This window comes from Aspergillus pseudotamarii (assembly GCF_009193445.1).
Source record: "Aspergillus pseudotamarii strain CBS 117625 unplaced genomic scaffold BDV38scaffold_33, whole genome shotgun sequence".
NCBI classification, from domain to species: domain Eukaryota; kingdom Fungi; phylum Ascomycota; class Eurotiomycetes; order Eurotiales; family Aspergillaceae; genus Aspergillus; species Aspergillus pseudotamarii.
The window spans coordinates 1-23,938 of NW_022475047.1; the positions used below are offsets into that span (position 1 = coordinate 1).

At 50.1% G+C, this 23,938-nt stretch overlaps 8 protein-coding genes across 8 annotated transcripts; 1 reads left to right on the forward strand and 7 right to left on the reverse strand.

Moving 5' to 3' along the window:
• Positions 1-42: 42 nt before the first annotated feature.
• BDV38DRAFT_283744 (uncharacterized protein) lies at positions 43-453 on the reverse strand (the record flags this gene model as incomplete). Its single annotated transcript, XM_032060098.1, has 1 exon — positions 43-453. The coding sequence occupies one exon, from the start codon at positions 451-453 to the stop codon at positions 43-45; it is 411 nt and encodes a 136-aa protein (XP_031912593.1).
• Positions 454-929: 476 nt separating this feature from the next.
• BDV38DRAFT_109142 (ferric reductase family protein) lies at positions 930-3,280 on the reverse strand. Its single transcript, XM_032050949.1, has 6 exons — positions 2,555-3,280; positions 2,438-2,499; positions 2,191-2,376; positions 1,711-2,107; positions 1,496-1,657; positions 930-1,445 (listed from the first exon to the last, which is right to left on the reverse strand). The coding sequence occupies exons 1-6, from the start codon at positions 3,171-3,173 to the stop codon at positions 1,054-1,056; spliced, it is 1,818 nt and encodes a 605-aa protein (XP_031912594.1). The 5' UTR covers positions 3,174-3,280; the 3' UTR covers positions 930-1,053.
• A 1,808-nt stretch (positions 3,281-5,088) lies between these two features.
• Positions 5,089-8,458, reverse strand: BDV38DRAFT_109139 (basic helix-loop-helix domain-containing protein). Its single transcript, XM_032050948.1, has one exon. It carries the CDS (start codon positions 8,166-8,168, stop codon positions 5,223-5,225), a length of 2,946 nt encoding a protein of 981 aa, XP_031912595.1. The 5' UTR covers positions 8,169-8,458; the 3' UTR covers positions 5,089-5,222.
• Positions 8,459-9,291: 833 nt separating this feature from the next.
• On the reverse strand, positions 9,292-11,664 carry BDV38DRAFT_109170 (glycosyl hydrolase). The gene is made up of 2 exons (XM_032050950.1): positions 10,906-11,664; positions 9,292-10,853 (listed from the first exon to the last, which is right to left on the reverse strand). The coding sequence occupies exons 1-2, from the start codon at positions 11,075-11,077 to the stop codon at positions 9,448-9,450; spliced, it is 1,578 nt and encodes a 525-aa protein (XP_031912596.1). The 5' UTR covers positions 11,078-11,664; the 3' UTR covers positions 9,292-9,447.
• Positions 11,665-12,251: 587 nt separating this feature from the next.
• Positions 12,252-15,428, reverse strand: BDV38DRAFT_271896 (putative GTP cyclohydrolase II; the record flags this gene model as incomplete). Its single annotated transcript, XM_032057392.1, has 4 exons — positions 12,252-13,241; positions 13,980-14,261; positions 14,320-15,276; positions 15,336-15,428. 4 exons carry the CDS (start codon positions 15,426-15,428, stop codon positions 12,252-12,254), a joined length of 2,322 nt encoding a protein of 773 aa, XP_031912597.1.
• Positions 15,429-16,176: 748 nt separating this feature from the next.
• On the reverse strand, positions 16,177-18,598 carry dbp5 (ATP-dependent RNA helicase DBP5). Its single transcript, XM_032054810.1, has 6 exons — positions 18,222-18,598; positions 17,985-18,150; positions 17,423-17,920; positions 17,126-17,363; positions 16,879-17,079; positions 16,177-16,823 (listed from the first exon to the last, which is right to left on the reverse strand). Exons 1-6 carry the CDS (start codon positions 18,307-18,309, stop codon positions 16,551-16,553), a joined length of 1,464 nt encoding a protein of 487 aa, XP_031912598.1. The 5' UTR covers positions 18,310-18,598; the 3' UTR covers positions 16,177-16,550.
• Position 18,599: 1 nt separating this feature from the next.
• Positions 18,600-21,941, forward strand: BDV38DRAFT_249209 (putative actin polymerization protein Bzz1). Its single transcript, XM_032054811.1, has 6 exons — positions 18,600-18,966; positions 19,027-19,132; positions 19,188-19,214; positions 19,319-19,846; positions 19,892-19,972; positions 20,025-21,941. Exons 2-6 carry the CDS (start codon positions 19,088-19,090, stop codon positions 21,243-21,245), a joined length of 1,902 nt encoding a protein of 633 aa, XP_031912599.1. The 5' UTR covers positions 18,600-18,966; positions 19,027-19,087; the 3' UTR covers positions 21,246-21,941.
• A 7-nt stretch (positions 21,942-21,948) lies between these two features.
• Positions 21,949-23,569, reverse strand: BDV38DRAFT_249215 (putative Cu-dependent DNA-binding protein). Its single transcript, XM_032054812.1, has 3 exons — positions 23,081-23,569; positions 22,882-23,015; positions 21,949-22,660 (listed from the first exon to the last, which is right to left on the reverse strand). The coding sequence occupies exons 1-3, from the start codon at positions 23,154-23,156 to the stop codon at positions 22,214-22,216; spliced, it is 657 nt and encodes a 218-aa protein (XP_031912600.1). The 5' UTR covers positions 23,157-23,569; the 3' UTR covers positions 21,949-22,213.
• Positions 23,570-23,938: the final 369 nt, after the last annotated feature.

Genomic DNA, 23,938 nt, shown 5'->3' on the forward strand with positions numbered 1-23,938 from the left:
TTTACCCCACAATATATTATTCCCCAGTCACATTCTTCGGCTCTAACCCGGCACGCCGGAAATGGGAAAGTAAACATGAAAAAAGCGGAACGGGAAATGGAGACAGCCAAAGAATGAGAGAGACAAGAGACACATACCATGCTCAGCAAAGACATCCACATCCGCCCAGTCATACCCAGCCCCGGCGGAAGCCATGATCTTCACGCTCTTGGGCAAAAGCGGAATCAACTCTCTGTCCCAGCGACCCATTTCGCCTCCCGTGTTCCAGAAGGGCCGGAAGATGGCGTGGAAGTCACCCCAGCGGCGCTCTTTCAGGGCCCGCATGAACTCTTCTCTTTCGCGCTCTTCGGCGCTAGGCTGGATGATTTCGAACTCTGAGGAGAAGCGAGCGTACACATCGTGGTTGTATTTGATGTTGTCGCCGATGTGGAGAATGCGGAATTTGGGTGCCATTTTGGGTGGGCTGTATTCTTCGCTTCTTCTCTTCCCTTCTTGGGGTTGTTTTTGTTTCTTTTTCTTTTTTTCTTTGGTGGCGTTTCCACTAGGGTTATTTTTATTTGGGTGTTTCCTTTTTGGAAGAGGAATTGAGGTTGGTATGCTGGAGTTTGTATCCCGGATTGTTCTTGTGTTTGGGGTATACTTTATACTTCCGGTGTGGTCAATTGCCGTCGGTCAAAAACCGATTGCCGACGTTGCGGAAATCCGAGTCGGATTACCGTCACCGCTGCAGTTGGGGAGCTGTTTTACCCCATATGGAGTGATACTTGCTGTGAGGGGGAAGCTGAGTCTCTTCTCACACATGTAATTGGTTGAGCATCCTGCAGATCAGCTGTGGGAAACGGGCGTAATTGCCCTATTGGAGTTCAGTAGATATTTGGAAATTGAAATTGCCCCCGTCAGGAAGAGCTATGTAGTACTATGCAGTGCACGTGTACCATCGGGTATCAGCAACATTGACCTTCAATGTAGAATCTAAGCTAGAGCTCGAAACAGGATATATCAGTAGTGTGGATAATGACCAGCTAAGTGAACAAGAAAAGCAAATATCTGTGTCTACCAGCAAAACGACGCCTCGTATAGATCTATAGTTTGCGTCCCCTGGTTATCCCGAACGCATTTGCGAACGTCGTCGCCCATCCCGCCTGGTCCGCACACGCTGACTGCCATCGCCCCTATCTGTTGCGTCTTCTCGCCTTCGAGGATTTGGTCGAATGATGGCTTGCCAAAGACAACGCTAATTGGTACGCTTGGAGGTGCGGAATTGGTCCAAGGGCTCTCATCGAGTGAGTACTCGTCCGTGCTTTCACTTAACGTTATGTAGATTTGAATAGAAAGAGTTAATTCGGGGAACTGAAAGTATGTCGGGCCTTTTTGTTCGTCCGGTACCTGAAGCGCCGGATGGTTGAAAAGAGATGTCATCCACGGCTGGATCCATTCCAGATGGTCTAGAAGAACATCAGCGGAGGTTGCTTTGATGTGCGCCGGGCATACTTACCAATACTGCGGATGACCCAGATCAGGCTGACCTTCCGAACAGCAGTTGACTGCTGGGAAAATCCGCTCATGATCTCATGCAAATAGGACATTGGGTGCGTAATTCCAATACCGCCTGCAATTAGAAGAATTGTCCCGTAAGAAGATAGGGAATGGAGACCGCCTACATAGATAATCAGCAAAGCCTCGGGAAGGCATAGCATATGCGCGACATACCGAAAGGACCTTCAACTAAAGCGGATGCGGTGAATCTTCCCTCGACCGACTTGTTAACCTTCTCGAGAAGCTTATTTGTAAATCCGTCCCGTCGCTTAATTAGAAAGGACATAACTTCACGCTGCGAGCCTCCCAGCAACATGCTGAGCGAATCATTAGATCCGCGCTTTTCAGTTAAACTTGGTCGGTCGTCTGTCCATGCGATGGAGAATGGATGCGATGTCCAGAGACCAAGGGCAGGCATGTAAAGATACATGTATTGCCCGGGTTTGAATGTCCATGACCGCGCCAGGGCTATATCAACGCGAGCTACATCGTCAGGAAGAAGCTCCACGGTAGCCATGGTCCGTTGTCGCCCAAAGTTGCGCCAGATGATACTTCCCAAGCGCCCAATTCTCTGTTAAGGTATGTTAGCCTTGACTTCGATTGAGCTCAAATCTGCGATGAAAGAAAAGGAGCAAGGAAGTGGTATAGACTGACATCAAGGCCCCAAATAATGAGTGTGACCAGCAGAACATTTTGCAGAGCCAATCCACGGAGGTGATACCAGAGTCCCACAAACGACGTTATTGCAAGTAGGATATGTAGATGAAGGAAGAATTCGTAAAAGGCATGTCTGATGGGAGATGCGGACTGGAACAGTATCACCATGAACGCAATCAAAGCCTGCCGTCATTCCGCCCCGTTAAATCTTATGCGACAAGTTTGTCTCCAGGGATAGACTTACAACGAATCCTTCTATGAAGAAGGGTGTGTTCCAGAGGACATGTGTCAACTCCGACATACTCACTAGATACCAGTTAGTCATCCAATAAAGTTAAGGCAGATGCCACGGTTTACTCACTTTCTCTGGTTTTCCCTGCTACCACACAAGCCATATGAACTACGGCCTCGCCAATGATGAGACGCCCGATCCATCGGTGCATCAGGTTGAATGTGTCAAACTGCAACCCTAGCATTGGGATAAGGGGGTTGTTACGAGCAGCAGTGAGAACAAGTGCGGGCAAATTCATCACACAAAGGTGGCCAGCGGCATATTTGAGTTGGTACATCGTCTCATCATAGCCCGACCACCAGTTGGCAAGTACAAAGAAGAAAATGATGTTCAGCACAAAGTATGAGAGCAGTAGAACAGCCTCCAATCGTAGTGGGATGATCCCCATATGGATACGGCCCAGAAGGCGAAACTCGCGACTGTGACGCAGCGACAGTAACGGTGCATAAAAGACATGCTTGTTAAAAAAGGCTGAAAGAGCACCATTTCGAGCGAACTTTTCTTGTTTATCTTGCCGGAAAATCTCACGCAGACGTCGATGGTGTCGTAGCCTTATGATAGAGCGGCTGAGGAATAGAACAACAAAAAACCCGCCCAGGACATACAGAGGCGTGGCCAGCACAGGGTTCATAGGAGGATGATCATATGGGCTGTGTTGCCTCCCCGGCCCTAACCGATCTACTCCCATTTCTCGAAATTGCTTATATGATTATGAAGCTCGAGTGTCAGAATCAGAAAGGGCTGCTAAAGCCGCACAACCACCTCGAGTCAGCGGTGACGCCTCCCTTCAAGCTGGACAGCTACCAAGACGGCTGTCTATGGCGAGGTAAATATACGAGAACTAGAACAATGCGTTTGCGTTGCCATGACACACGGGCCTTGTGCACGGCAGATATTTAACGATGCCGTCATGCATGTTGCCTACAGTCATCCATGAACAGCACCGTGACAGGTTAGACAGATGGCGCACCCGCATTCTAGCAAGCCTCATTGAAATTGAGAACAGTGCTCCTGAGAAGGTCATTACAACCAAGAATGTGGGGAACGGGGATTCTGGAATGAGAAGTTTACCCATTGGTCTGGACCTGAGAGGGGTGCTGTTGTTTCCCCGCCTGTATCTTCAGCAAATCAACAAACTGACGACATAGACTAAATTCCTGAAGGTTAGTTCAACAAATAGAGTCATTGCTTTCTTCCCTTGTCGGTTGGTCAGGTGCAAGGGGTGGATCTGCAGTCAACTGGGTCGATGAAACCACCGCGCCGCAAACGGAGATACAGAAAATTGAGGGTCTAAACCCACCATCCGCAACCACCCGAGACCTCCACAATCTATTCTGCAGGAGCTACCAGCGTAGCTTTCGCCCCTCTAAGCGCGCTTTTATCTCGTAGAGCCTGGAAATTTGGGACCATGACGTAGGAGAGTTGCCGACATAGATTTGTCCTGGGGGAGCCCCTTCATTCCCAGCACGTGGCATTGCCCGCCATGAGATTTCAACTGGTGATCAGGATTTAGTCAACTAGATTCTATACTATCTAGGTAGCGTAGGCTGAGCAACATCTTTGGCTACTACTGACTCACGGCCAGAATGTTGTAACTAGACCCATCCTACAAATGGAAGAGCAACGTCATGAACCGGACACCAGTGGAAGATTGCGTAAAGGTAGAAGCGGCAATTGTTTCGGCAAGTATTTGTAGTTAGGGAATAAACAAGACTCGAGATATTATTGTAACGTTATGATGTTTTATACATTTAGATTTTGGTGTCTTGCGCAAGTCCCTCAGGTAACCATGGGAGTTCTTAAGGGGGCGCAGGCTTTATTCGGCTTTCCAAATGACGAGTTGGCTGTCACGAGTCTTTTCATGATGGCAGCGTTCGGGGACCCATGCACCCCACCATCAGTCAACATGATTTGACAGCAAGCGCAGTGCAGCTTCTGTCCTTGTGCGTGTCCTGGAAGATGATATGGCACGGTTGTTGCAGTGATGACATGCTGGTCAACGTTGCCCAAGCTACATTTCAGTGGTGAACTTGAACGTCACTGAGATGTCATTTGGCCCAACCAGGATCACACGATCAATACAGACTGAAGAGCAGCTTGCGTCAGCCTTATACGAGGTGGCAGGTACGGAAGCTTAACTTACCCTGATCGCCGCGTGGCTTAAACTTTCAGCCACACAGGCCAGCCGCATGCGGCGTAGCTTCAAACTCGATCCGGGAACCATCGTTCATCACTAGCAAATCGCCATACAGAAGTTAAAAATACACCAATTCCCCGATGAGAACGTCCACGGACAGGAGCGGGTCGACGGGAGCGAGAAAAAAAAATAAAATGATGTAAGTCCGAATATCTGGACGGTGGCTTGCACGCAGTACATGTTATTAAGCATTATACACAGGCAAACAACCAAATAGGAGAGGGACTGCTTTAGTCTAATTCGGCCTTTTGTGACGCCGGAGGGAAGATACATAAAGAGGCCGGAGATCAACCGAAAAACGCCATAGACCGATAGTTGTTGTATATATTCCGATCCCCGTTTTCCATCACTCACAAAATACACCCGAATACCAAAAGTAGCGCATTGTGCAATACCGAACGTCCTTTAACAATTCATGAGATAAACCAACCCTTAGACAGCGACATCAACCGTAATGCATGCATACGAAGGTAAGCCCTATAATTTCAAGCCCCAACCTCACGCGAAGCTTCCAGTCTGGGGGACTGGGCGGGTTGTCTGTTAAGAGGTCGCCTGTCTGCTTTGTCGCGAGCCCTCACTTGACTTCTTGCGTGACTTCTTCTTGTCCTTATTCCGTATAGCCTCCCGTCTCTCGTCTTGGATACGAGAATAGTCGACCAAGTCGACCCCCGCGTTATGGCACAGGGACTTGCATTCTGAGTCAACAACTCCGACAAGATGAGAAGTGAATCCGTAGAAAGCCGGGTTGTACGCGTTCTTCGCCCAGTACGATAGCTCCGAAGCCACACGGCTTAAATTGGGGATAAGAGGGGGTGAGCATTTCGGATTGTGGGCTGGCGCTGGTCTGTCGGACTCATCGCCAGAGGACAACGATCGATGTCTGGAAACAGGTGAAGAGGGAACTGAGGAATCCGACGAATTCATGTACTCGGTATCCGAGGCCAGAACGTGCAGAAGATGATAGGTAGCGGCAAATCCAAGAAGAGTTAGCTCAACGGGGTCCAAAGGTAGCTGGTTAAACCAGGAAATGGCTTTCTGCATCGTGAAGGACTGGGGAAGGGAGGTATCCCCGGTGGTCCGTGCTGTGAAGATGGCTGCAATCATTGCACAGCGCACGGCAATATTGATCTCATCACGGACAGATGCGGGAAGAGAAGAGTCGAGGAAGTTCGAAGCCTGTGCTTTCTTGATCTTTCCTTTGTCCTTAGGCAGTGCTGCAAGAACCATGTTGATATTCGCAACGCGATCTTGTTCGAAGAAAACAGCTTGCATAACGAGAGCACGCGTATGCGCCGCCGACGGCTGAGGCGCTACATTGAGAGCTGTTCGGAGTTTAAATTTGAAAGAATCGCGGCTCTTCCTCCTATCTTGGCCGCCAGCACTAGCCTCAAAGTATCTCAAAAGGGCACGTTGTAATAGATGGCTAGACCACCACGCAGCAAGTGCATCCAACGAGGATTGAATGGCAGGATCCTCTTCCACAACATCAAGTAGGGCTTCATCACCATCCGTTCCTTCTTGGGTGGGACGGTTCCAGGTGAGATTTGCAGCTCTTTGGATAACACTATCGATCATGACCTCCTCACTATCAAGCTCAAGTAAGGCGGCTAGATGGCTGGGGAGGGCATCCGGGTGGTCCTCTGGCAATGATGAGTTCATTTTGCGAGCAAGGTCCCATTGGTACCGTGCCAGGCTACGCGCAACGTCATTGGAGACGTTAAAGGTCCAAGAGCCTGGGTCGCCCACGCGCCAAAGCAAAATGCGACAGTGGAAAGCCTTGAGCATCATTCGCATTGGGCTTCGAGGGAGGGTACCAGCAGCGAAAATGGTCAAAACAAGACGACTTTTGCTAACCTCAGCGTCACCACCAGCGAGCTGTGCATCGATCGCGATGTCCCATGTCTTCACTCGACCCTTTTCATCCTCTTCGGTAATTCCTGTAGCCCATGAGTAGAGCTTCCATCCGAGTAAACAACGCAGGACGTATTCGAAACATCTCGACGTGACAACATACCACTCGTGGAAAAATCTATGCCGGGGTACTCCGACCCGTTGGATGCTAGTTAGCCACGCCTGACGCCGGAAGTTGCTCGACGACAGCGTGGCAGAAGCTGTTTTGGAAGAGGAGTACTGAAGCCCGGGCCCACCGGAGTTGAAAAGGTAAACGAAAACAATGAACGCACTGCCGACGACGAGAGTGGCAAGGATGAGAAAGTGAGAAATAGCGCGGGCGTGCCATGAATACCAAAAGCTGCGAGCAGCCGCAACCCAATACCCGCTCGGTGGAAGTTGCAGGTTGTTGAAGAAATTGACCGGAATAGCCAAGAGCCCTTTTGCTGTCGACTCTGTCTTCTTTTCTGAACTCATTCCCTCGAAGACCATAAGGCCGGCAAGCGCGCCCAGCATGTATTTGTTAGGATAGTGAGAACGTTTACGCCCACCCGACTGAGGGGATGCATTACCACTGCTTGGGTATTGAATGTAAGACTGTGACCACGACTCGTCTCTCGGAGCCGCAGCCCGCATACGCTTGAAGGCATCGGGCACCTTAATCATACCCTCTGGGGGATGAAGAGAGGTCGGGGAGGGGTCACTGGGAACATCTTCTGCGTTTGAGAAGACGCTCGGTGACGAGCTGGCACCAGACTCGGTATAATTGCTCGGTGAAGATACCGAGGCTGCTGATGTCACATTCTGATCGACGGCCTTGTCCAATTGTCGTAACCTGTTCTTGAGAGCAGTATTTTCATCTTCCAGCCGCTTATTACGGATTTCCAGATGTCGAATATACTCTGTTGCCTTGGAAAGGATAGAGGCCTTGTTCAGCTTGTTGGCTGGCGTAACACCCTCCCCGTCATCTTCGTCAACCAGATGTCTCGAAGCCCGTAGGCTGGGGACGCTATCTCTGAGCTCGGCAATTTTCTCATTCAAGTTGGCTCGGTATCTCTTTTCGATCACATTGTGGGCTCGTTTCTTCGAAGGCATCTTTTTTCCGGGTGGTGCTGAGCCGCTAACGGTTGATCCATCGTCATCGCTACCCGACTTGCGTTTGGCACCTGCTAGAGACATAGGCGATCCAGATGTGGTCGACTGAGCAGACTGCATATCCGTGCCAGCATTTGAACTTCGGTGAGGGGGAAGCCCACCACCGCCATCCTGGCCTAGGAAGGAATCAAACGGAAGATTCGTCACGCAATCGAGTGAAATTTCCGGGGAGAAGTCGGACTTCTGAACAGCACCGAGGCTCTGCTTGCGGATAGAGGTGCCGGGCGAGGTAAATGAAAAATCGAAGGCAGGTTGGGAGATTTCGTTGGTGGTCTCTGGGAAGGAGTGGTCATCCCATCTCATCCATTGTGTCCAATCCTGGCCCGAGTCCTCCGGGGATGATTGAGGAAACGCCATGGAGTCCGACTGCGACTCTCTTCTGTCCGAAGACTGGGCGGGAGAGAAGAGTTGGAAATCGCTGCCCATGCTAGGCATAGCCATTGTGTCCAGCCGCCAGGGTCTGGACCATCAAGCCACTATGGCTGATAGTTGGTTTGCGGCGTTTCTGTCAACCGCTTCGGTGAAATATCGCGAAACAATCCTTTGCTCCTATTAACCATCGGATATTGACAACGAAGGTGGGAGCAGAAAGGTGGATGGTTCCTCTGGACAACAGTACCAGGTAGTGTAACCTAGGGTGTGCATACCTCAGGCAAAGGGAACAAACCCGGCTAGTGGCGGGTTAGAGTTGAAAGGTGATTGATGATCAGCCAGAACCGAACGCGCTAAAATTTGAGCTGTGGAGAATGATTGGGGGGGCGATAATCGAGAGAGACCCCTTTAAGAGATCGAAAAGGAGAGAGACGCTATATTGGGTGGCAATTGATGTGAAAGTCAAGTTGTAAAAGGAGTGATCAACTTGAGAAGTTGGAGTTGTTTGTCATGACAGAACGAACTGAACTAGTCAGTCACGTTGGGGGGTCTTGACAAACAGAAAAGAAAACGAGCCGAAATTTAGTGTTTCCCAAGATCTTATCGAAGGCGGCGTTGGGTGGTTGAGTACGCGGCTTAGACCCTCTCACATGGAACGGTACCACAGGTCGAACACGCTGCCCCAGCAGATAAGATCTCTTCTTTCCTTCCCCTGTCTCTTGTGGTCTTTTTCTCTGTGTGTTCGCCGCTGCAAAGACAAGGATCAAATGATAACAGATTTATTATTGGAAACCACGTCGCCAGAACAGAGTCACCTGTTCACTGTTCTGTACATTGTTGGAAGAAGGACAAAGTGGTGCCTGACAGCGATGGCGACTGACCCTCGGCCAAGATTCGGTGCTAAGCGTCGTATGATCGCGGGACACTGCTGTTCCGGCAAACCGAGACGCGGTCATGGTATTACGCACTTGGGTACCTGTACCATGGCCGGTAAAGGGGGTGTATTGTTCCACCATGTAATCTTACCTACCGCCTAAGGCGGCCAATGAAGCCCTCGTTCGGCACGTGATCTGACATCATGCCGTTTACTACTATCTTGGGTCTCTTCGGCTCTGGAACGCAGAGAAGCAACCCCAAACTAATGCAGAGTGCCCCTCAATTGACCATACCCGATATCCACCCAAAGTACGGAATATTGAGTATTGTTAACATTACGGTGTACGGGATACAAGCCGGAGACCATTGGTAGTAAATCAATGCTAACCTTAAATCTTTAATTATATATCCATGCGATAACAAGTTTATAATCATGCATCATGAACTGAGACACTTGAAAGGGCCAACCGACTCAGGCGTGGAACCTCTTACTGGCTGTCGTTGAGTTCCAACCGCTCTGAAGACCCCAAGCCTTAACACTAACGCTAGCCCGATCACTGAGACCCTCTGCGGAAACAGCCAAGGTATCGAGTGGGGAGCGTGGGAAGAAAGTCATGGTTCCGCTTTGGATCCCGTCCTGACCAAGGAAGACTTCAAACACAGAGCGGTCAATAACGCCCGAGAAGCTGAATGTACCGTTGCCAAAAGACGAGATAGTGGTTGTGGAAGAGGATGTGTAATTTCCATTATCTTCGATCGTGAAAAGATGGGTTCCAGCTCTGTTGATCCAGAAAGAACCATCATCCAGGATCACCCCTCCGTCGAGGAATTCGCCCGATGCAGAAGAGGTGAAGTTAAAGTTCACCCGTCCAGTAGGCTTGGCAACATCGATGCCCTTTAGCGTCACGTCGAAATATACCGCGTTCGATGGGACCCCAGAGAAGTTCGCTTTTACGTCCCCAGAGTGGAGGCTCTTGCTCACAAGCTGTCTGCTCTTAAGAGGAGAAAGGCCCTCAAACGGGCTGTGAGTCACAGTCCAGGCTCCGTTGACCTTAGTTAGGGTGTGTGCTCTAGGTAGAGTCATGGCGCTCCTCCAGCCTTCGAGCGGGCCAGTGGGAACTTCGTTGGTGTAGTCCCAGTTGCTAGCCCATCCGATGGAAACTGGAGGCTCGTTCTCAGGAATACCAGAATACCACTGAGCCGCGTAATTGTCCTTGGAGAAATCAAAAAGTGTCTCCTGGGCAACTTCAGAGGTAAAATGGGTGCCATTGAAATCGCCGACCACATAGAACGTTCCCGACCCCCCAAGAGGAGCGCCAGGATTCACAGAAATGAAAAGGACGAACTTGCTAGTCTCTTTGGACACAGCGGGATCCACCGAAAACTTGACCAAGTTGGGACATTCGAATTGGTCGCCCGGCAGCCCCTTCTGAGTGAAGTTCGACGCATGGGTCCAGTCTCTGAGGTTGGGCGATGTATAAAATCCAATGACCAGGTCCTGCGCATAGGCAATAGCCATCACCCATTGCTGGGTCTCGGGATGCCACACCACTTGCGGGTCACGGAACTGCTTCGAGCCAATGTCGATGACCGGGTTGTTCTCATACTTGGTGAAAGTGTATCCACCGTCGCGAGAATAAGCAATGTGCTGTGTTTCCAGTGTCGGGGTATCTACTGTGTAGATGGCAATGACCCCATCGTCCTGATCGGGAAAGAATCCCGAGGTGTTGTTGCTGTCCACCACAGCAGAGCCTGAAAAGATATATTCCTCAGGCTTATCCCCAGCGAGGGCGATAGGTTGATTCGTCCAATGGTATAGATCAGGACTGGTGGCATGACCCCAGTGCTGATTCCCAGCGACTGTCGCTGTAGGATTATCTAATCACTGGTTATTACACGTGAGTGGTTTGACTGACTGGGACAGACGTACACTGATAGTATAAGTGATACACACCCCTCTTGCTATCATAGAAGAGACCGTTTGGATCGTTCATGAAGCCAGAAGGTGGAGAGAAGTGGGTTTGAGGCCGAAGGTCTCCAGAATAGCTGGCAGCTTGCGCCACTGCCGCAAGGGCAGGAAGGATGAATGGCTTGATATGCATCTCGTCAGGTCTCTTGGAGTAGCTATGGATAGCGTCCTGGATTTCAATTCTGGGATTCTTTCTGTCAGAGGGACGTGACTGGGGTATTTATATTTGACTTTCCTCGTCAAACTTCCCCCGTTGATGGCGATGCATGCATGGTATTCCCTTCATGGGAAAGGCTAGGCTGCATGGCCTCGGGGTTCCAAGGCTCCAAGTGGATGAAGCCGAGAACTCAATTCAACCGGGTGTGGATGTCAGACGGTCTGACCACCGCGATTGCTGGTTAGCTGGACGGCATACCCACGTCATGCGTACTAGAAAATTAATTCCCACTGCCCTAAAAGCGCTAAGGTGTTGCCATAAGGATAGTGGGGATAATACCTTAAGGTACGGAGTACATCATATGTTATGGTGATAGGCCCGGTCCCTGGACCGATATCTGCTCGTTCTCGACACTTTTAGATCCCATTGTCCCATTCAAAGTTGTTTGGATCAGGTATGACATTTCGAAGATCTGCAATGTACCCTGTGCTTACAGTGATTGTTCCCGCACTGCTACCCCGGCCGGAGAAGTGTCGTGCTGGAAGCGGGGAGCCGATGCAACGGCCTTTACCGCCGGTGATTTATCGGCGGATTTTCTTCTTCACACCCCACACATAACCAAGCCCACAGCAGCTCTTCTTTAGTGGCGTAAATATTGCCCAGGAATTACCTCTTCTAGAAACCTACAGTTGTGGGCGAATGCGGTGCTAATTTCAGTACGATCAAAGGCTTTAGTTATTGGTTTCAGGGTTAGCTTATTGAGATACTTTATATATCAAGTTGTAACTTAGGGCTCACCTTCACCGGGCACCAGCTCACTCATAGGCCTAGCTATACACGATTAACCCTGGACGTCTAGTCTATCCAGAAATGTTTGCGACCATCTCACTACAACCATGGGGTTCACTCGGAGACGGTTCGGCGAAATTTCCCCCACGTGGAGACGAGGCCTTTTGAAAGCATAGTAAACATTCCACTCGCATGAAACCATGACTCTCCGATTTCTAATCATTGGATGAACGAAGTACACTGGGTCTATCGCAATATAACTATCAAAAACAACAAACTATACACATTCGGAAGGCCCTCGTGGAGATAACCCGAGTTTCCTGTTTGAGTTCACCAGAATTCGCGCATATCCACCGAACGACTAGATGCTAACTTCAAGCTTGGCCACCGCGTCCATCAACTCCCTCACCGTCTTCTTAGCACCCTCTGCGGGTTCCTCATACGGCGTCCTCGGCTTCGCCTTCTCCTCGGCCCCCTCAATTCCGGCCAAGGGTGCCGAGTAAATCGCGGCAGCATACTTGGTAGACGCAATGCCACTCTTGCACGGACTCTCCGCTAGCGCCGCCTTCTGCTGCAAGTCCAAAGCCTCCGCCACCTTTCCAGCCTTATACAACTCGTAAATCTTGGCCGAAGTTTTGGGGAACACATTCGCAAACGCTCCAATGCACCCAGCAGATCCAACACTAAGCCCTCCAATCAGGAAATCACACTGACCACCATAAACAGCAAACTCCTCCGGCTTAAGTGTAGCCGCCAACCTCGTAATTTTACCCACCGAAGCACAAGTCAACTTCACACCGACCACATTGCTCTTTCCATCTCCCCGGCTGGCGGCAGACTCGCGCACAATAGCCGTAATAGTCTCCGAATCAAGATCAACCCCGTTACAGACCCCAGGGAAGTTATACACAACAACCGGCAACGGGGCCTGACGCGCGACATCGGCAAAGAACTTCTTCACAACGGCCGGCGTTGTCGCCTTCCCGAAATACGCCGGTGGGAGAACAAGCAAGTAATTCGCACCGGCCGCCGCAGCATCATGCGCTAACTCAAGCACCTGCTTTGTGGAGTGGGCACCCACACCCGCCATGAGCGGGAAATCGGGACCGACGGCTTCCCGAGCGGCAGCGATACATTGGGCGCGCTCTTCACGGGTCAGGAGGAAGGCCTCGGAGTTTGTGCCGAGAATGACTAGTCCCGCTAGTCCGGTCTTGGAGAGGTAAGAGTAGTATTGCTTTTGTGCGACGAAGTCGATTGTGTCGGTGCTGTGGTCGAAGAATGTGATGGCGGGACACCATACCCCGGCTTTGGGGACGTGGGGTTGCGGGGTGACGTGGGAGCCCATTTTGTTCTTCCTTTCTTTTTGCTTGGGAAGTAAAAAAAAATATGTTCTATAAATTTATAATAAATGTAGAATGTAAAAGGATAGTCAACGGAGGAATGTGAAAGGAGATATTTTAATAATTGACCAAATATCATTCAAAGGATAATAGGATCTTATATATTCATCGCAAAGCGGGGGAATGAAGGAAGAGTTTCCGTGCTCGGGATGCAATACCGAGATTTTGCCCGCTTATCGTCCACGCTCCACGGAGGTTTGGGCCGAGATCTCCAATTCGTGATTTCTACTGGGTGGTTTGTCCTTCATGCTGGTTTTGGAGTGTGGTTCTCTGACATTGGAATGGGAATTCGGTCATTCGGGGTAGAGCAGATTGCTCGGAAGTGTTGCCGGTCGTTGGTGAATGATTTTCTGTCTTCCTTACTTTCTAGATTGGGGTATAGTTCTCTATATGTATATATATACACTTAATATATCATGCACGTATATCACATCCACGATTACGGTCATAGGGACTCTATACAACTTTTACAGAAAGGATCAAGGTGAGAAGTTTTCGTTTATAGAGCTTAATTAACTATGCATAAGATGGCGCAATGAAACCTCCATCAGTGAACTTATTCGAAAGTCAGGTCGTCGTCAGTCATCGTCCAGTTCGTACTTTGATATGTGAGTGTAGTTGAGAGCCCAGTTTAATGCTATACAAATGTCAGTGGACGGTGATTAAACAAGGATATGGGGCTGGCTTACCGTGATATCTTCCCATTTCTCCCATCCGCGTCCCTTCACCTCGGCCAGTTCTTCCATGGTATACTGTCGTCCCGTCGTGAAGTACCCGGCGTTGATCTTCGCGTCGATCTCAACCCGGGAGTCATCGGGGATCATGTCTTCGGGGATGGGGACTCGTTCGAGGATCTTGATGCCTGATTGGACGATCGCATCGTGTTTCATGTTGGACATGGAGAGCATGCGGTCGATCTTCTTGATGCCGAGCCAGTGAAGGATGTCGGGCATGAGGGCTTGGAAGCGCATCTAGATAGATTGTCAGTATGGTGATGGTAGGCAGTATAATGATGAAGTAATGACATACATCTCTCACACCGGCGATGTTCTCAGTCCGCGTAAAGTATTTATCTGCCGTGTCGCCGCCACGCTTGCGGGCGTTGTACACCAAGTACTTGATAACCTCGCCCAGGGCACGACCTTCCTTTCGAAAGTAGATAACAACACCACTGCCTCCATTCTGGGCTTCGCGGATCGCCTCCCGGATACCGAACGCCAGGTAGGGCCGACATGTACAGATATCAGACTGGAAGACATCGCTTCCGTTACACTCGTCGTGGATACGCAAGGCCAGTTTCACGTTCTCATCGGAAACACGCTCGGGGGGTCCAAAGATATACACGGTCAGACCACCAATAGGTGGCAAGAAGATCTTAAGGTCCGGCCGAGTAATCAGCTCCGGGTAACTACCACCCGTGTGTTCGAAGAGCGTCCGACGCAGGATAGGTTCCGAGACGCCGAATCGGTCCGCAACTCCCGGGAGATACCACACCGGCTCGACGGCGACCTTCGTCACCCGGACTTCACCCGAGGAGTCTACCACGATTGAACCATCCACGTCCAGCTGTCCGTCTCGCACTGCCTCTCCAATCTCCGCCAGTTTCATATTAGCGCGGGTCACAGCCATGGTAGGCCGGATGTCCCAACCGGCGTTCAACTCATCCCGGAATTGGTTGACAATGTCGTGACCGTAGGGGTCCATTGACACGATCTTGTCTTTGTCGGCCCAGGCGGGCTGCCAGGGGAAGTTGAAGGTGGGTTCACTATTCTTGAAGTCCGGACGGAAGTCAGGGGGAAGGTCGCCGGCAGCGATGGCCAGGGCATTGTAGATGCTGTAGCTACCGCCATGGGCACCCATGGCATTGCGTCGTTTCAGCAATGGCCCGCTGCGTGAGACCACCACAGGACCACGGGATTTGGCATCCTTTGCACCCCAGTTTAGGGGCACGGGATCTATACCGCTTTGCCCGGGATAGGTTGTCAACTAGATCGTAGATCAGTGTGGGGGATCTTTGCGATGGAGTATTATGGATTGGCACTTACGACGATATGTGTGCTAAAATGAGATTCTGGTGAAGGGGCAGCCTGGACGGTCGTCCCGTCAGCCCTGGTCGTTTCGGGGCTATCTGTGGTCATATTGGCTGGTGTTGGTTAGGATAGGGATGGAGATGGGAGGAGACAAGTAGAGAAGAAAGGAGGAAGTTGAACGGGGGATTAAGGGATATATACGTATGAAAAGGAAAAGCAGGAAAGAGGGAAGGAGAAGATGGTCTCATTCATTTTGCAGCTTGCATTCCCTCCTTACTGCATGTGACCTGTGAATTGGTACTGTAATCATTGACTTGAACCTTCTTTCACTCTGGTCTCTCCGCACCTTATCGTATCGTATCGCCTTATCATTTGTTTTTCCCCTCTCTCGATAGTAGTGACCGACTTATCTCTCTAGTTTATCTTCTCCACCAGAAATGATAAGCTTGAGAAGATATATCCCATATTAAAATCTGTCCCTATAAACTCACGACCAAATTTTATTTTACCTCGTGCACACATTCCAAAGGGGTCTTTGGTGCCCTGTCTTTTAGATGCAAGATGATGTTGGACTGGAAGCAACGCGGGGTTGCGGCAAATCAAAACCCCCTCATTCCAAGGATTTTGGAATGACCTGTCGACTGCTACATTGGAACCACGTTACTCGACATCCAAACCCAACCAAAACTGCTACCTAATCGGTCTTTGTCGGTGGAAGTCACCTGATAGCTACCAATCACTCAATCAATATTCGATTATCTCCGTGTGTATTGAATTTGTTAGTAGATCAGATACTCCGGCACGTTAAAATGTATATATATATATGCACACCCTACACTCATCAACCAAGTCAACTCACTGAATAGCCCTACATTTTTGCCGGATATTTTACTGCCTTATAAAGAAGACCTCCGTATAAGCTTCGAGCTACATGCTCTTCAGGATTTCCTGCAGGAGCTGAGCTAGAGCTACAAATAGTCAAGTGATCCAAAGCTCTACTACACGTGACTTCTCCGTATCTACTAGGAGTACTTACTACTACAATCATTGACGAAAGTACTCCGTACAGCAATAAGGTATCTACAAGCTAATTAGGTTCCTTAGAATCGGGTCATGTCGTTGGTATCTATTATTCTTCGGGAACTTTTTCTCCACATAAGAAAACCTCGTAAATCTTCATATAAGCCATCAATGGAAGCAATACAGGCCATCATGCCCAGCCCTCGCACCTTACCGCCCGAACTGGGCCTGGGCGCGGGTATTCTTGATAGTCTTCTTGATGATATCCTCAACTTCATCCCAGTCCTTCGTATCCACCCGCTGGATAGTGCAGTTAAAGTATTGTTGGATCTGGTTGAGCATATTCCACTCCTCCCGGTTGGAAACGAATGAGATGGAGACGCCGACACGGCCGAAACGTCCGGTGCGACCGATACGGTGCAGGTAGGTCTGGAAGTCCGCCTGGCGTTCCCGCGCGCCAGGTTGGTGAAGCTCGGGGATGTCCTGAGCACGAGATTAGTACTTCTTTCTATCAATGCGCGTCATCATCTCGACTCACATAGTTAATAACCATGGACACTGTAGAGACATCAATACCTCTGGCAAGCACGTTGGTCGTAATCAGCACCTTAGCCTGGCCAGCACGGAATTGGTCAATAACAGCGTCACGCTGAGAACCCTCGATACCACCAGTCAGAGACGCCACGGTATGACCTTCGGCGACCATGCGCTTTTCAATCTCGACGGCGGATGCTCGTGTCTATCAACTGTTAGATGCGACTGGGTGGATGAGCCGGGCCACCAACCTTAACGAAAATAATAGAGGAAGCGACGGTAAGAAGACCGTAGAGCTGGACAAGAGTCTTATACTTATCCTCCTCGTCGGAACAGTCAAGATAAAGTTGCTTGATACCCTCGACGGTCAGTTCTTCGTGCTGCAGTGTAATTTCATTGGCCTGCGGGGCAAATTTGGACGCATATTGGTGAACGTGGGTGGGGAAGGTGGCGGAGAAAAGAACGACTTGGATATCCTTTGGCAGCAAACTGCGTACGGTTAGCTGGAATTGCTCGTACCAAAAGAAAAGGAGCCCTTAGGAACTCACGCCTTGACACGAATACACTGATCGCCCAAACCTTGCTGGTCGAGCATGTTATCCGCCTCATCCAAAACGAGAACCTTCAGCTTATTCGCAACCATGATACGCTTCTTGATCATATCCATGACTGTTCCCGGAGTACCAACGACAACGGAGGACTCGATCTTCGAATGGCGACTGTTAGTGTCTGCAGGAACGGCGGTGGAGACGTTAAGACCGTCCAGGAACTGGCCCATGACCTGGACAACACCCACGATCTGACGGGCCAGCTCTCGAGTTGGAGCCAAGATCAAAGCCTGGGGTGTCTTTTGCGCCTGTTCTGTTGACAGGTCCAAACGGCTTAGAGCATTGAGGACGAATGCAGCGGTCTTTCCGGTACCCGACTGGGACTGGCCGACCAGATTCTTGGGAGGGTTGTTCAAGAGCAACGGGAGCGCTCTTTCTTGAATTTTCGAGGGTTTACGGAAGTTCATGGCAGACAGTCCTTGCAAGATGCGAGGATCCCTGGTGATCGGCACGTCATTAGCGGGGATAGAATGGCAAATCCAAAGCACGTGGTGTCGCCTACAGTCCAAGGTCCTCGAAACTCTTCACGGAAAAAAGAGGGTTGTTAGGATCCGCCTGGAGATCGCTGAGTTTGACTTCGACCGTGTATTCAGGCTCGTTAAGTTCGGAGCCGCCCAACTGTGCGGCAGCGCCATCGGCCTGTTCATTGTCGGTCGTTTCAGTGGTTACTGCGCGAAGGTGACGTTAGCAGGCATCGCATGAATCACGTCTGGCGACTGCTATTGAAAATATTGCATACCTTCCGGCTTCGATCCATCGGCCGTCGTGATGCGATCTGCCAGAGGGTTACTAGCGGAGGCAGCTTCAGCAGGTTGTTCTGCGGACATCGTGAAGGAGCTTTGCGAAATGGAGAAAACCAGATGATTAGACAAAGGGTGTCAGAAGCGATCAAGACGGTGAAGAGACGGCCCGCGGGGTAAAGCAAGCTCGCTGGAACAGAAAAGATCGAACAGGAGACGTGGGTGAAAGAGAAAGTGGACCTCTCCGTAGCAAGAGGTTTGGGAAGATTAGGTATTGAGACAACCCTCCTCGGACGCAGAAGCTAAGAGTAACACAGCAGCGATAGATGCGCCTGGTAGGTATATTCCTAAGAGGGACGTGACGACAGCCAAAAAACCCAACATGTACCGCCCAGCATACTGCAAACACACTATTCCTGGTTAGGCAAACGACCGAGCGGTTATCGTCTAACGTCCTACGGAAGGCGGTGGAGAGAATGGTTCGGTACAGGAAGGCATGACGTAATATTACGCTTAACTTGGCCCTAGTGGGCGTCTGAGAGCCGCCAACGTGGCCTGAGAAACTGAAAGTCGTTCGGTATTGTCACCGGCGTTACTCCAGCCATCTTCCCCGCTTCCGCATGGCCCCCTTCAGGTAGATAGATTGTCAGGTACGGATGCGCTTAGCGGTTGGTCATTCCTTTATATCCAGAGCAAAGTCACGACGAGTAATTCCTGTCGCGCAAGAAAAGACAGCACGTGGAGGTACGTGGCCAAGTCAGTCCCAATCATAGCTGCCTAATTCTAACCGATATTCATCTTCAGCTTTGTCCTTGACATCGAAAAGTCTCATGCGCGCGATCTCTGAGGGGCTGTCACATCTACAATGGCAACACCCGATGTGGCTCCGCAATTTGGAGCGGAACTAAAGGTATTCACGGCACGGATGCGATGAGAAAGATAAGTCTAATGCGAATCTACAATAGGATGCGTTCAAACCAGTCAACAATTGGGTATGTTTCCTTGGTCACTTCCCACACCTACCGCCATGCTTCACTGAACCCAGGTGTGGCACCATTGACTCAAGCAGACAGTCACTAATATCTGTTCTGACTAGGTTTCCCACGGGGTACAATGGCTCGACGAGATACAACAGTTCTACCGGGAACGGAGCGCCATCGAAAAGGAGTACGCCGCCAAGCTGACGGGTCTTTGCCGAAAATACCAGGATCGCAAGGCCAAGAAAATAAGCACATTAAGCGTCGGAGATACTCCAACCATGACCCCCGGCTCCCTCGAAAGCGCTTCGCTTACCACTTGGACTACCCACCTGACCGCCGTTGAATCGCATGCGGGAGAACGTGATCAGTTCGCTACAGACCTCCTTGTTCAGGTTGCGGAACCTCTGAAACAAGCTGCGGCACAATACGAGGAAATCAGAAAGTCTCACGTCGAATTCCATGCGAAACTAGAAAAGGAAAGAGATGCCGCCTACGGTGACCTCAAGAAAGCAAAGGGCAAATACGATGGGGTGTGCCAAGAAGTGGAGGGTAGGCGGAAAAAGATGGAGAATTCGTTCGATCACAGCAAGCCCAAGGCTCAAGCTGCATATCAGCAGCAGATCTTGGAGATGAACAATGTTAAAGTTGGTAACATCAGTCTGCCCGAAGACCGTTGCTAACCGAGGCAGAATACGTACCTCATCAGTATAAACGTGACGAACAAGTTGAAAGAACGGTTCTACCATGAATACGTCCCGGAGCTACTAGATGTAAGTAAGAGGTTCCGGGGATCGAAAAGCACAGAGCTAATAGTGTTCCCAGAGCCTGCAAAACCTCAACGAAATGCGCGTATCAAAGCTGAATTCTCTATGGTCACTTGCAGCGCAACTGGAAAAATCTTCTCTATCTAAGAGTATGGAACATATGGCCCATCTACTCAACGAGATCCCACGGAATGTCCCGCACCTCGATTCACTTATGTTCTTGCGCCACAATGTCAGCCAGTCACAGGAACCGCCTAATATGAGCTTTGAGCCGAGCCCCGTTTGGCACGATGACGAAGCGCTTGTCACCGATGAGACTGCGAAGGTCTTCTTGCGCAACCTGCTCAGCAAGAGTAAAACGCAGGTTCGGGAACTGAGAGTTGAGGCCGACCAGAAACGCAGGGACGTCGAAACGTCCAAGCGGATCCGCGACAACATCCAACAAGGCAAAGACAACCGAAGCGAGGTCGATATAGTCCGATCTATCTTCTACCTGCAAGGCGCTTTGCATGAAGTAGAGCGTAAGAAGCTCACTGCCGAGGTCGAAACATCTACTATTATGTCAGTAGTTGGTGACCTCTCATTGGGTGCCAAGAATCACAACTTCAAGTCGCAAACGTTCAAAATCCCGACCAACTGTGACCTCTGCGGGGAGCGGATATGGGGACTCTCGGCGAAGGGATTTGATTGTCGGGATTGCGGATATACGTGTCACAGCAAATGCCAAATGAAAGTCCCCGCCGAATGTCCTGGGGAGCAGAGTAAGGAAGAGAAGAAGAAGCTTAAAGCGGAACGGCAAGAACAGGCTAATTCCTCTACACCACACCTCGACCTTGAGCCGACAACTACTGGTTCATCTGCCGCGCCTTCCCTAACTCGGAAGGATACGATGAACTCGTTAAGTTCTGGGTACGCCGTGAGTGCCAACCGGTCGATGTCTAACGCTGCCAGCCAGCCAGCGTTGGCTAGTCCGACCGAATCAGCTGCTCCAGCCCCGGTGCCAGAAACGGCGGCAACTCCAGCCCCTGTGCAGGAGACCAAGCCCAAGAGAAATAGGGTCTTAGCCCCACCCCCTGCGCAATACGTCAAGGCTCCGCCAGTAGCTGAATCAACGAAGCCAAGTGAACCACGCGGGAAGATGATCTATCCATTCCAAGCGGGAGGAGCCGACGAAATAACCGTTCAAGATGGGGATGATGTAACTATTCTGGAACCGGATGGTGAGCCTTCCCACATGTTAAATCGAAACGTTGAAGCCTTACTGACTTTTCAACCCTAATTAGATGGATCTGGATGGATGCGCGTCCGCATGGGCTCGGCTGAGGGTCTCGTCCCAGCCTCCTACGTGGAAGCGGCACCCGCGGCGTCCGCAGCCCCTGCGACTAGCTCCGGGATGATTGAGCGCCCGGGGTCCACTTATTCCACCTCATCTGCCTCCGTTGCAGGTAGTGGGGTGGGTAAGAAAGTTGGGCCGGCCGTGGCACCTCGCCGGGGCGCTAAGAAGCTGAAGTACGTCGAGGCGTTGTACGACTACGAGGCTCGCAGTGACATGGAATGGAGCATGGTGGAAGGCGACCGGTTTGTGCTGGTCAACCGGGATGGCGGTGACGGATGGGCGGACGTGGAAAGAGGGGGCGTGACCAAGAGTGTGCCGGCCAACTACATCCAGGAGGTATAGTTCGATCCATCGGTTCAACAATCAGCCGCAAGACCTTCGTGTTGTACAGATGTATATACGCACACAGAAGGTATCTTTTATGTCTGTCATTTGCATTGGGGAGCCTGGAGCTGAGGTTTTATTATTTTTTTGGGGGGGTTTTAGCGGTCTGGCTATTGTTAGTATCCGTCTTGTTATTGGCCGCTGCACATCCTAGCATAGTATCATGCAGCAAGCATTCGCCTCGGCTGTATAGAAGTTGGAAGTCCTATTGTTGTTGTTGTTTTTCTTTTTCTTTTTTTTTTTTTTTTTTTTTTTTTTTTTTTTTTTTTTTTTTTTTTTTTTTTCAATGAGCATAGCATTGGTCTCATTATCGCAGACATATGTACTTGACCATATGGTCTATGGCACTGACATGAACATATATGCATGACAGAATGTAATACCCCCCTTTAAGCATACAAGCTAAATCCAAGAAAGAAGGAAGAACCCACCCAAAGGTAAAATCACAAGATCGTCACTCATCATCGTCATCATCGTCGTAAATCCTTTTAATGCCCATCCCTACGCATCCCACCCCACCACAAATGTCAGAGCGCATCCTCGGACAACCATGACCAATCCTCCTGAAGAACCTCCCTCTCCAACGCCCCAACATCCAAATCCTCCAACGAGAACCCGCCATCCCCAAATGGCCCCTCCCCAAACAACAACCGCCCCGTCGGATCTGCATCTAACGGACTAATCATCGACAATGACACAGGCACATCACCCATTGAGCACAGCGCCGGCGTCACAAACTCGCCACCCGTAAACGGCAGGGCCATACTCGAACGCGCAAACGACGGGTGCTGTTCCAGATGAAACGGCTGCTGTTGGTGCTGCGATTGCTGCTGCTGCGATGGCGCAGACACGACGGGACTCGAACCAGTCATGATCTGGGGACGACTCTGGGGGCTCGGCGAATTCGACGACGGTCTCGGTGCAATGGGAACTAAGACAGAATTCGAACGCGAAGAGACTCTGGCGGCACCTCTCTGGAACAAGCGAAACTCAAAGAAACAACCCAACATCAGCCTGCTGTGTTTTTATACAAAAATGTTCCCAGTGTGGTGTGGTATGTGGCTTATGTGTGATCTTTTTTTTTTTTTTTTTCTTTTCATTGAGAGTTTCTTTTGCCATATTTCTCTTTTATTTTTCTCTCTTTTGGTTAAAGGTTGAAAGGGGTCTCAGGTGGTGGTGCTTGGTCACATTGTACTTTTGAAGAGGATTTGGCCTCGGCCTCGCGTTTGAGCTTGGTATGCTCTTCTGGTGTTGGGCAGGGAGTGTTGTTGCATACGGAGCAGGTGGAGAAAGGTCGACCCTTCCGGTTGATGCGGATTAGCGGTCGATCTGGGTGTTGTGGTTTTTCTCACAGTTAGATATGTTGAGGATGTAGACAAGAAAGCGAGACACACCATGATGTTTACAAGTCGTCACACGGTGTCCGCGGACGCAAGCTTCACAAGCCCACTTTTCACCGTCGATGAGCATTCCTTGAGGAGTATGAGCGGATCGACGAGCATGGTGGATGGGTGACGGTTGAATTTATACGTGAGTAGAGGGTCTCCAAGAGGAAATGACAAAAAGGTAAGGGGGAAAAAAAATAAATTAAAAAGAAAAGAAACTCAAAAAAGGGCAAGCGGCATCACAAGAGAAAAACAACACCACAGCCACAAGCATAGACCATACTATGACATCGATGCTACTCCGGGAGTTTTACTAAGGAAGGTTGTCCATATTGGGAAGTTAGTCCAGTCAGTAACCCTCAACGACGAACTCACTAACGTAACAAAGTTGAGATCGCTGCATGGATAGAATCGGTAAGAGATGCACACACCAACAGTTTACTATGCGGGATTTTCCCCTCTCAGCTGGCTGCAACAGCTTTTTTTGTTTTTTAATTTACTCTGTGGGAAAGGAAATTTTTCCTTTCCCCAATTTTCTGCTGTGATTAATACCAGGTACATACATTCCTTATCCGTGTTAGTGAGGGCGGCAACACGGTGACATGGAATGGTGCAGCAAATTCCCTCATACATTGGTGCTTTTTTTTTCCATTCATTCAATCCGGCCGGGTTACCCCCTTTGGGATGGATGGGCAATCTTGCTGCCTGGACCCGAACTAAGGTACGGGTTTGCTAAATATTGGGTCGTGGTCTTGAGATAATATCCGGCAAGTGTCAAGAAATTGGGAAGGGTGACGCTCGGGGCAGGTTGTGGCTGGTGCTGGAGCTTCTGTGTGGAAAGCTATGACAATTTTCCCTCTTTTTTTT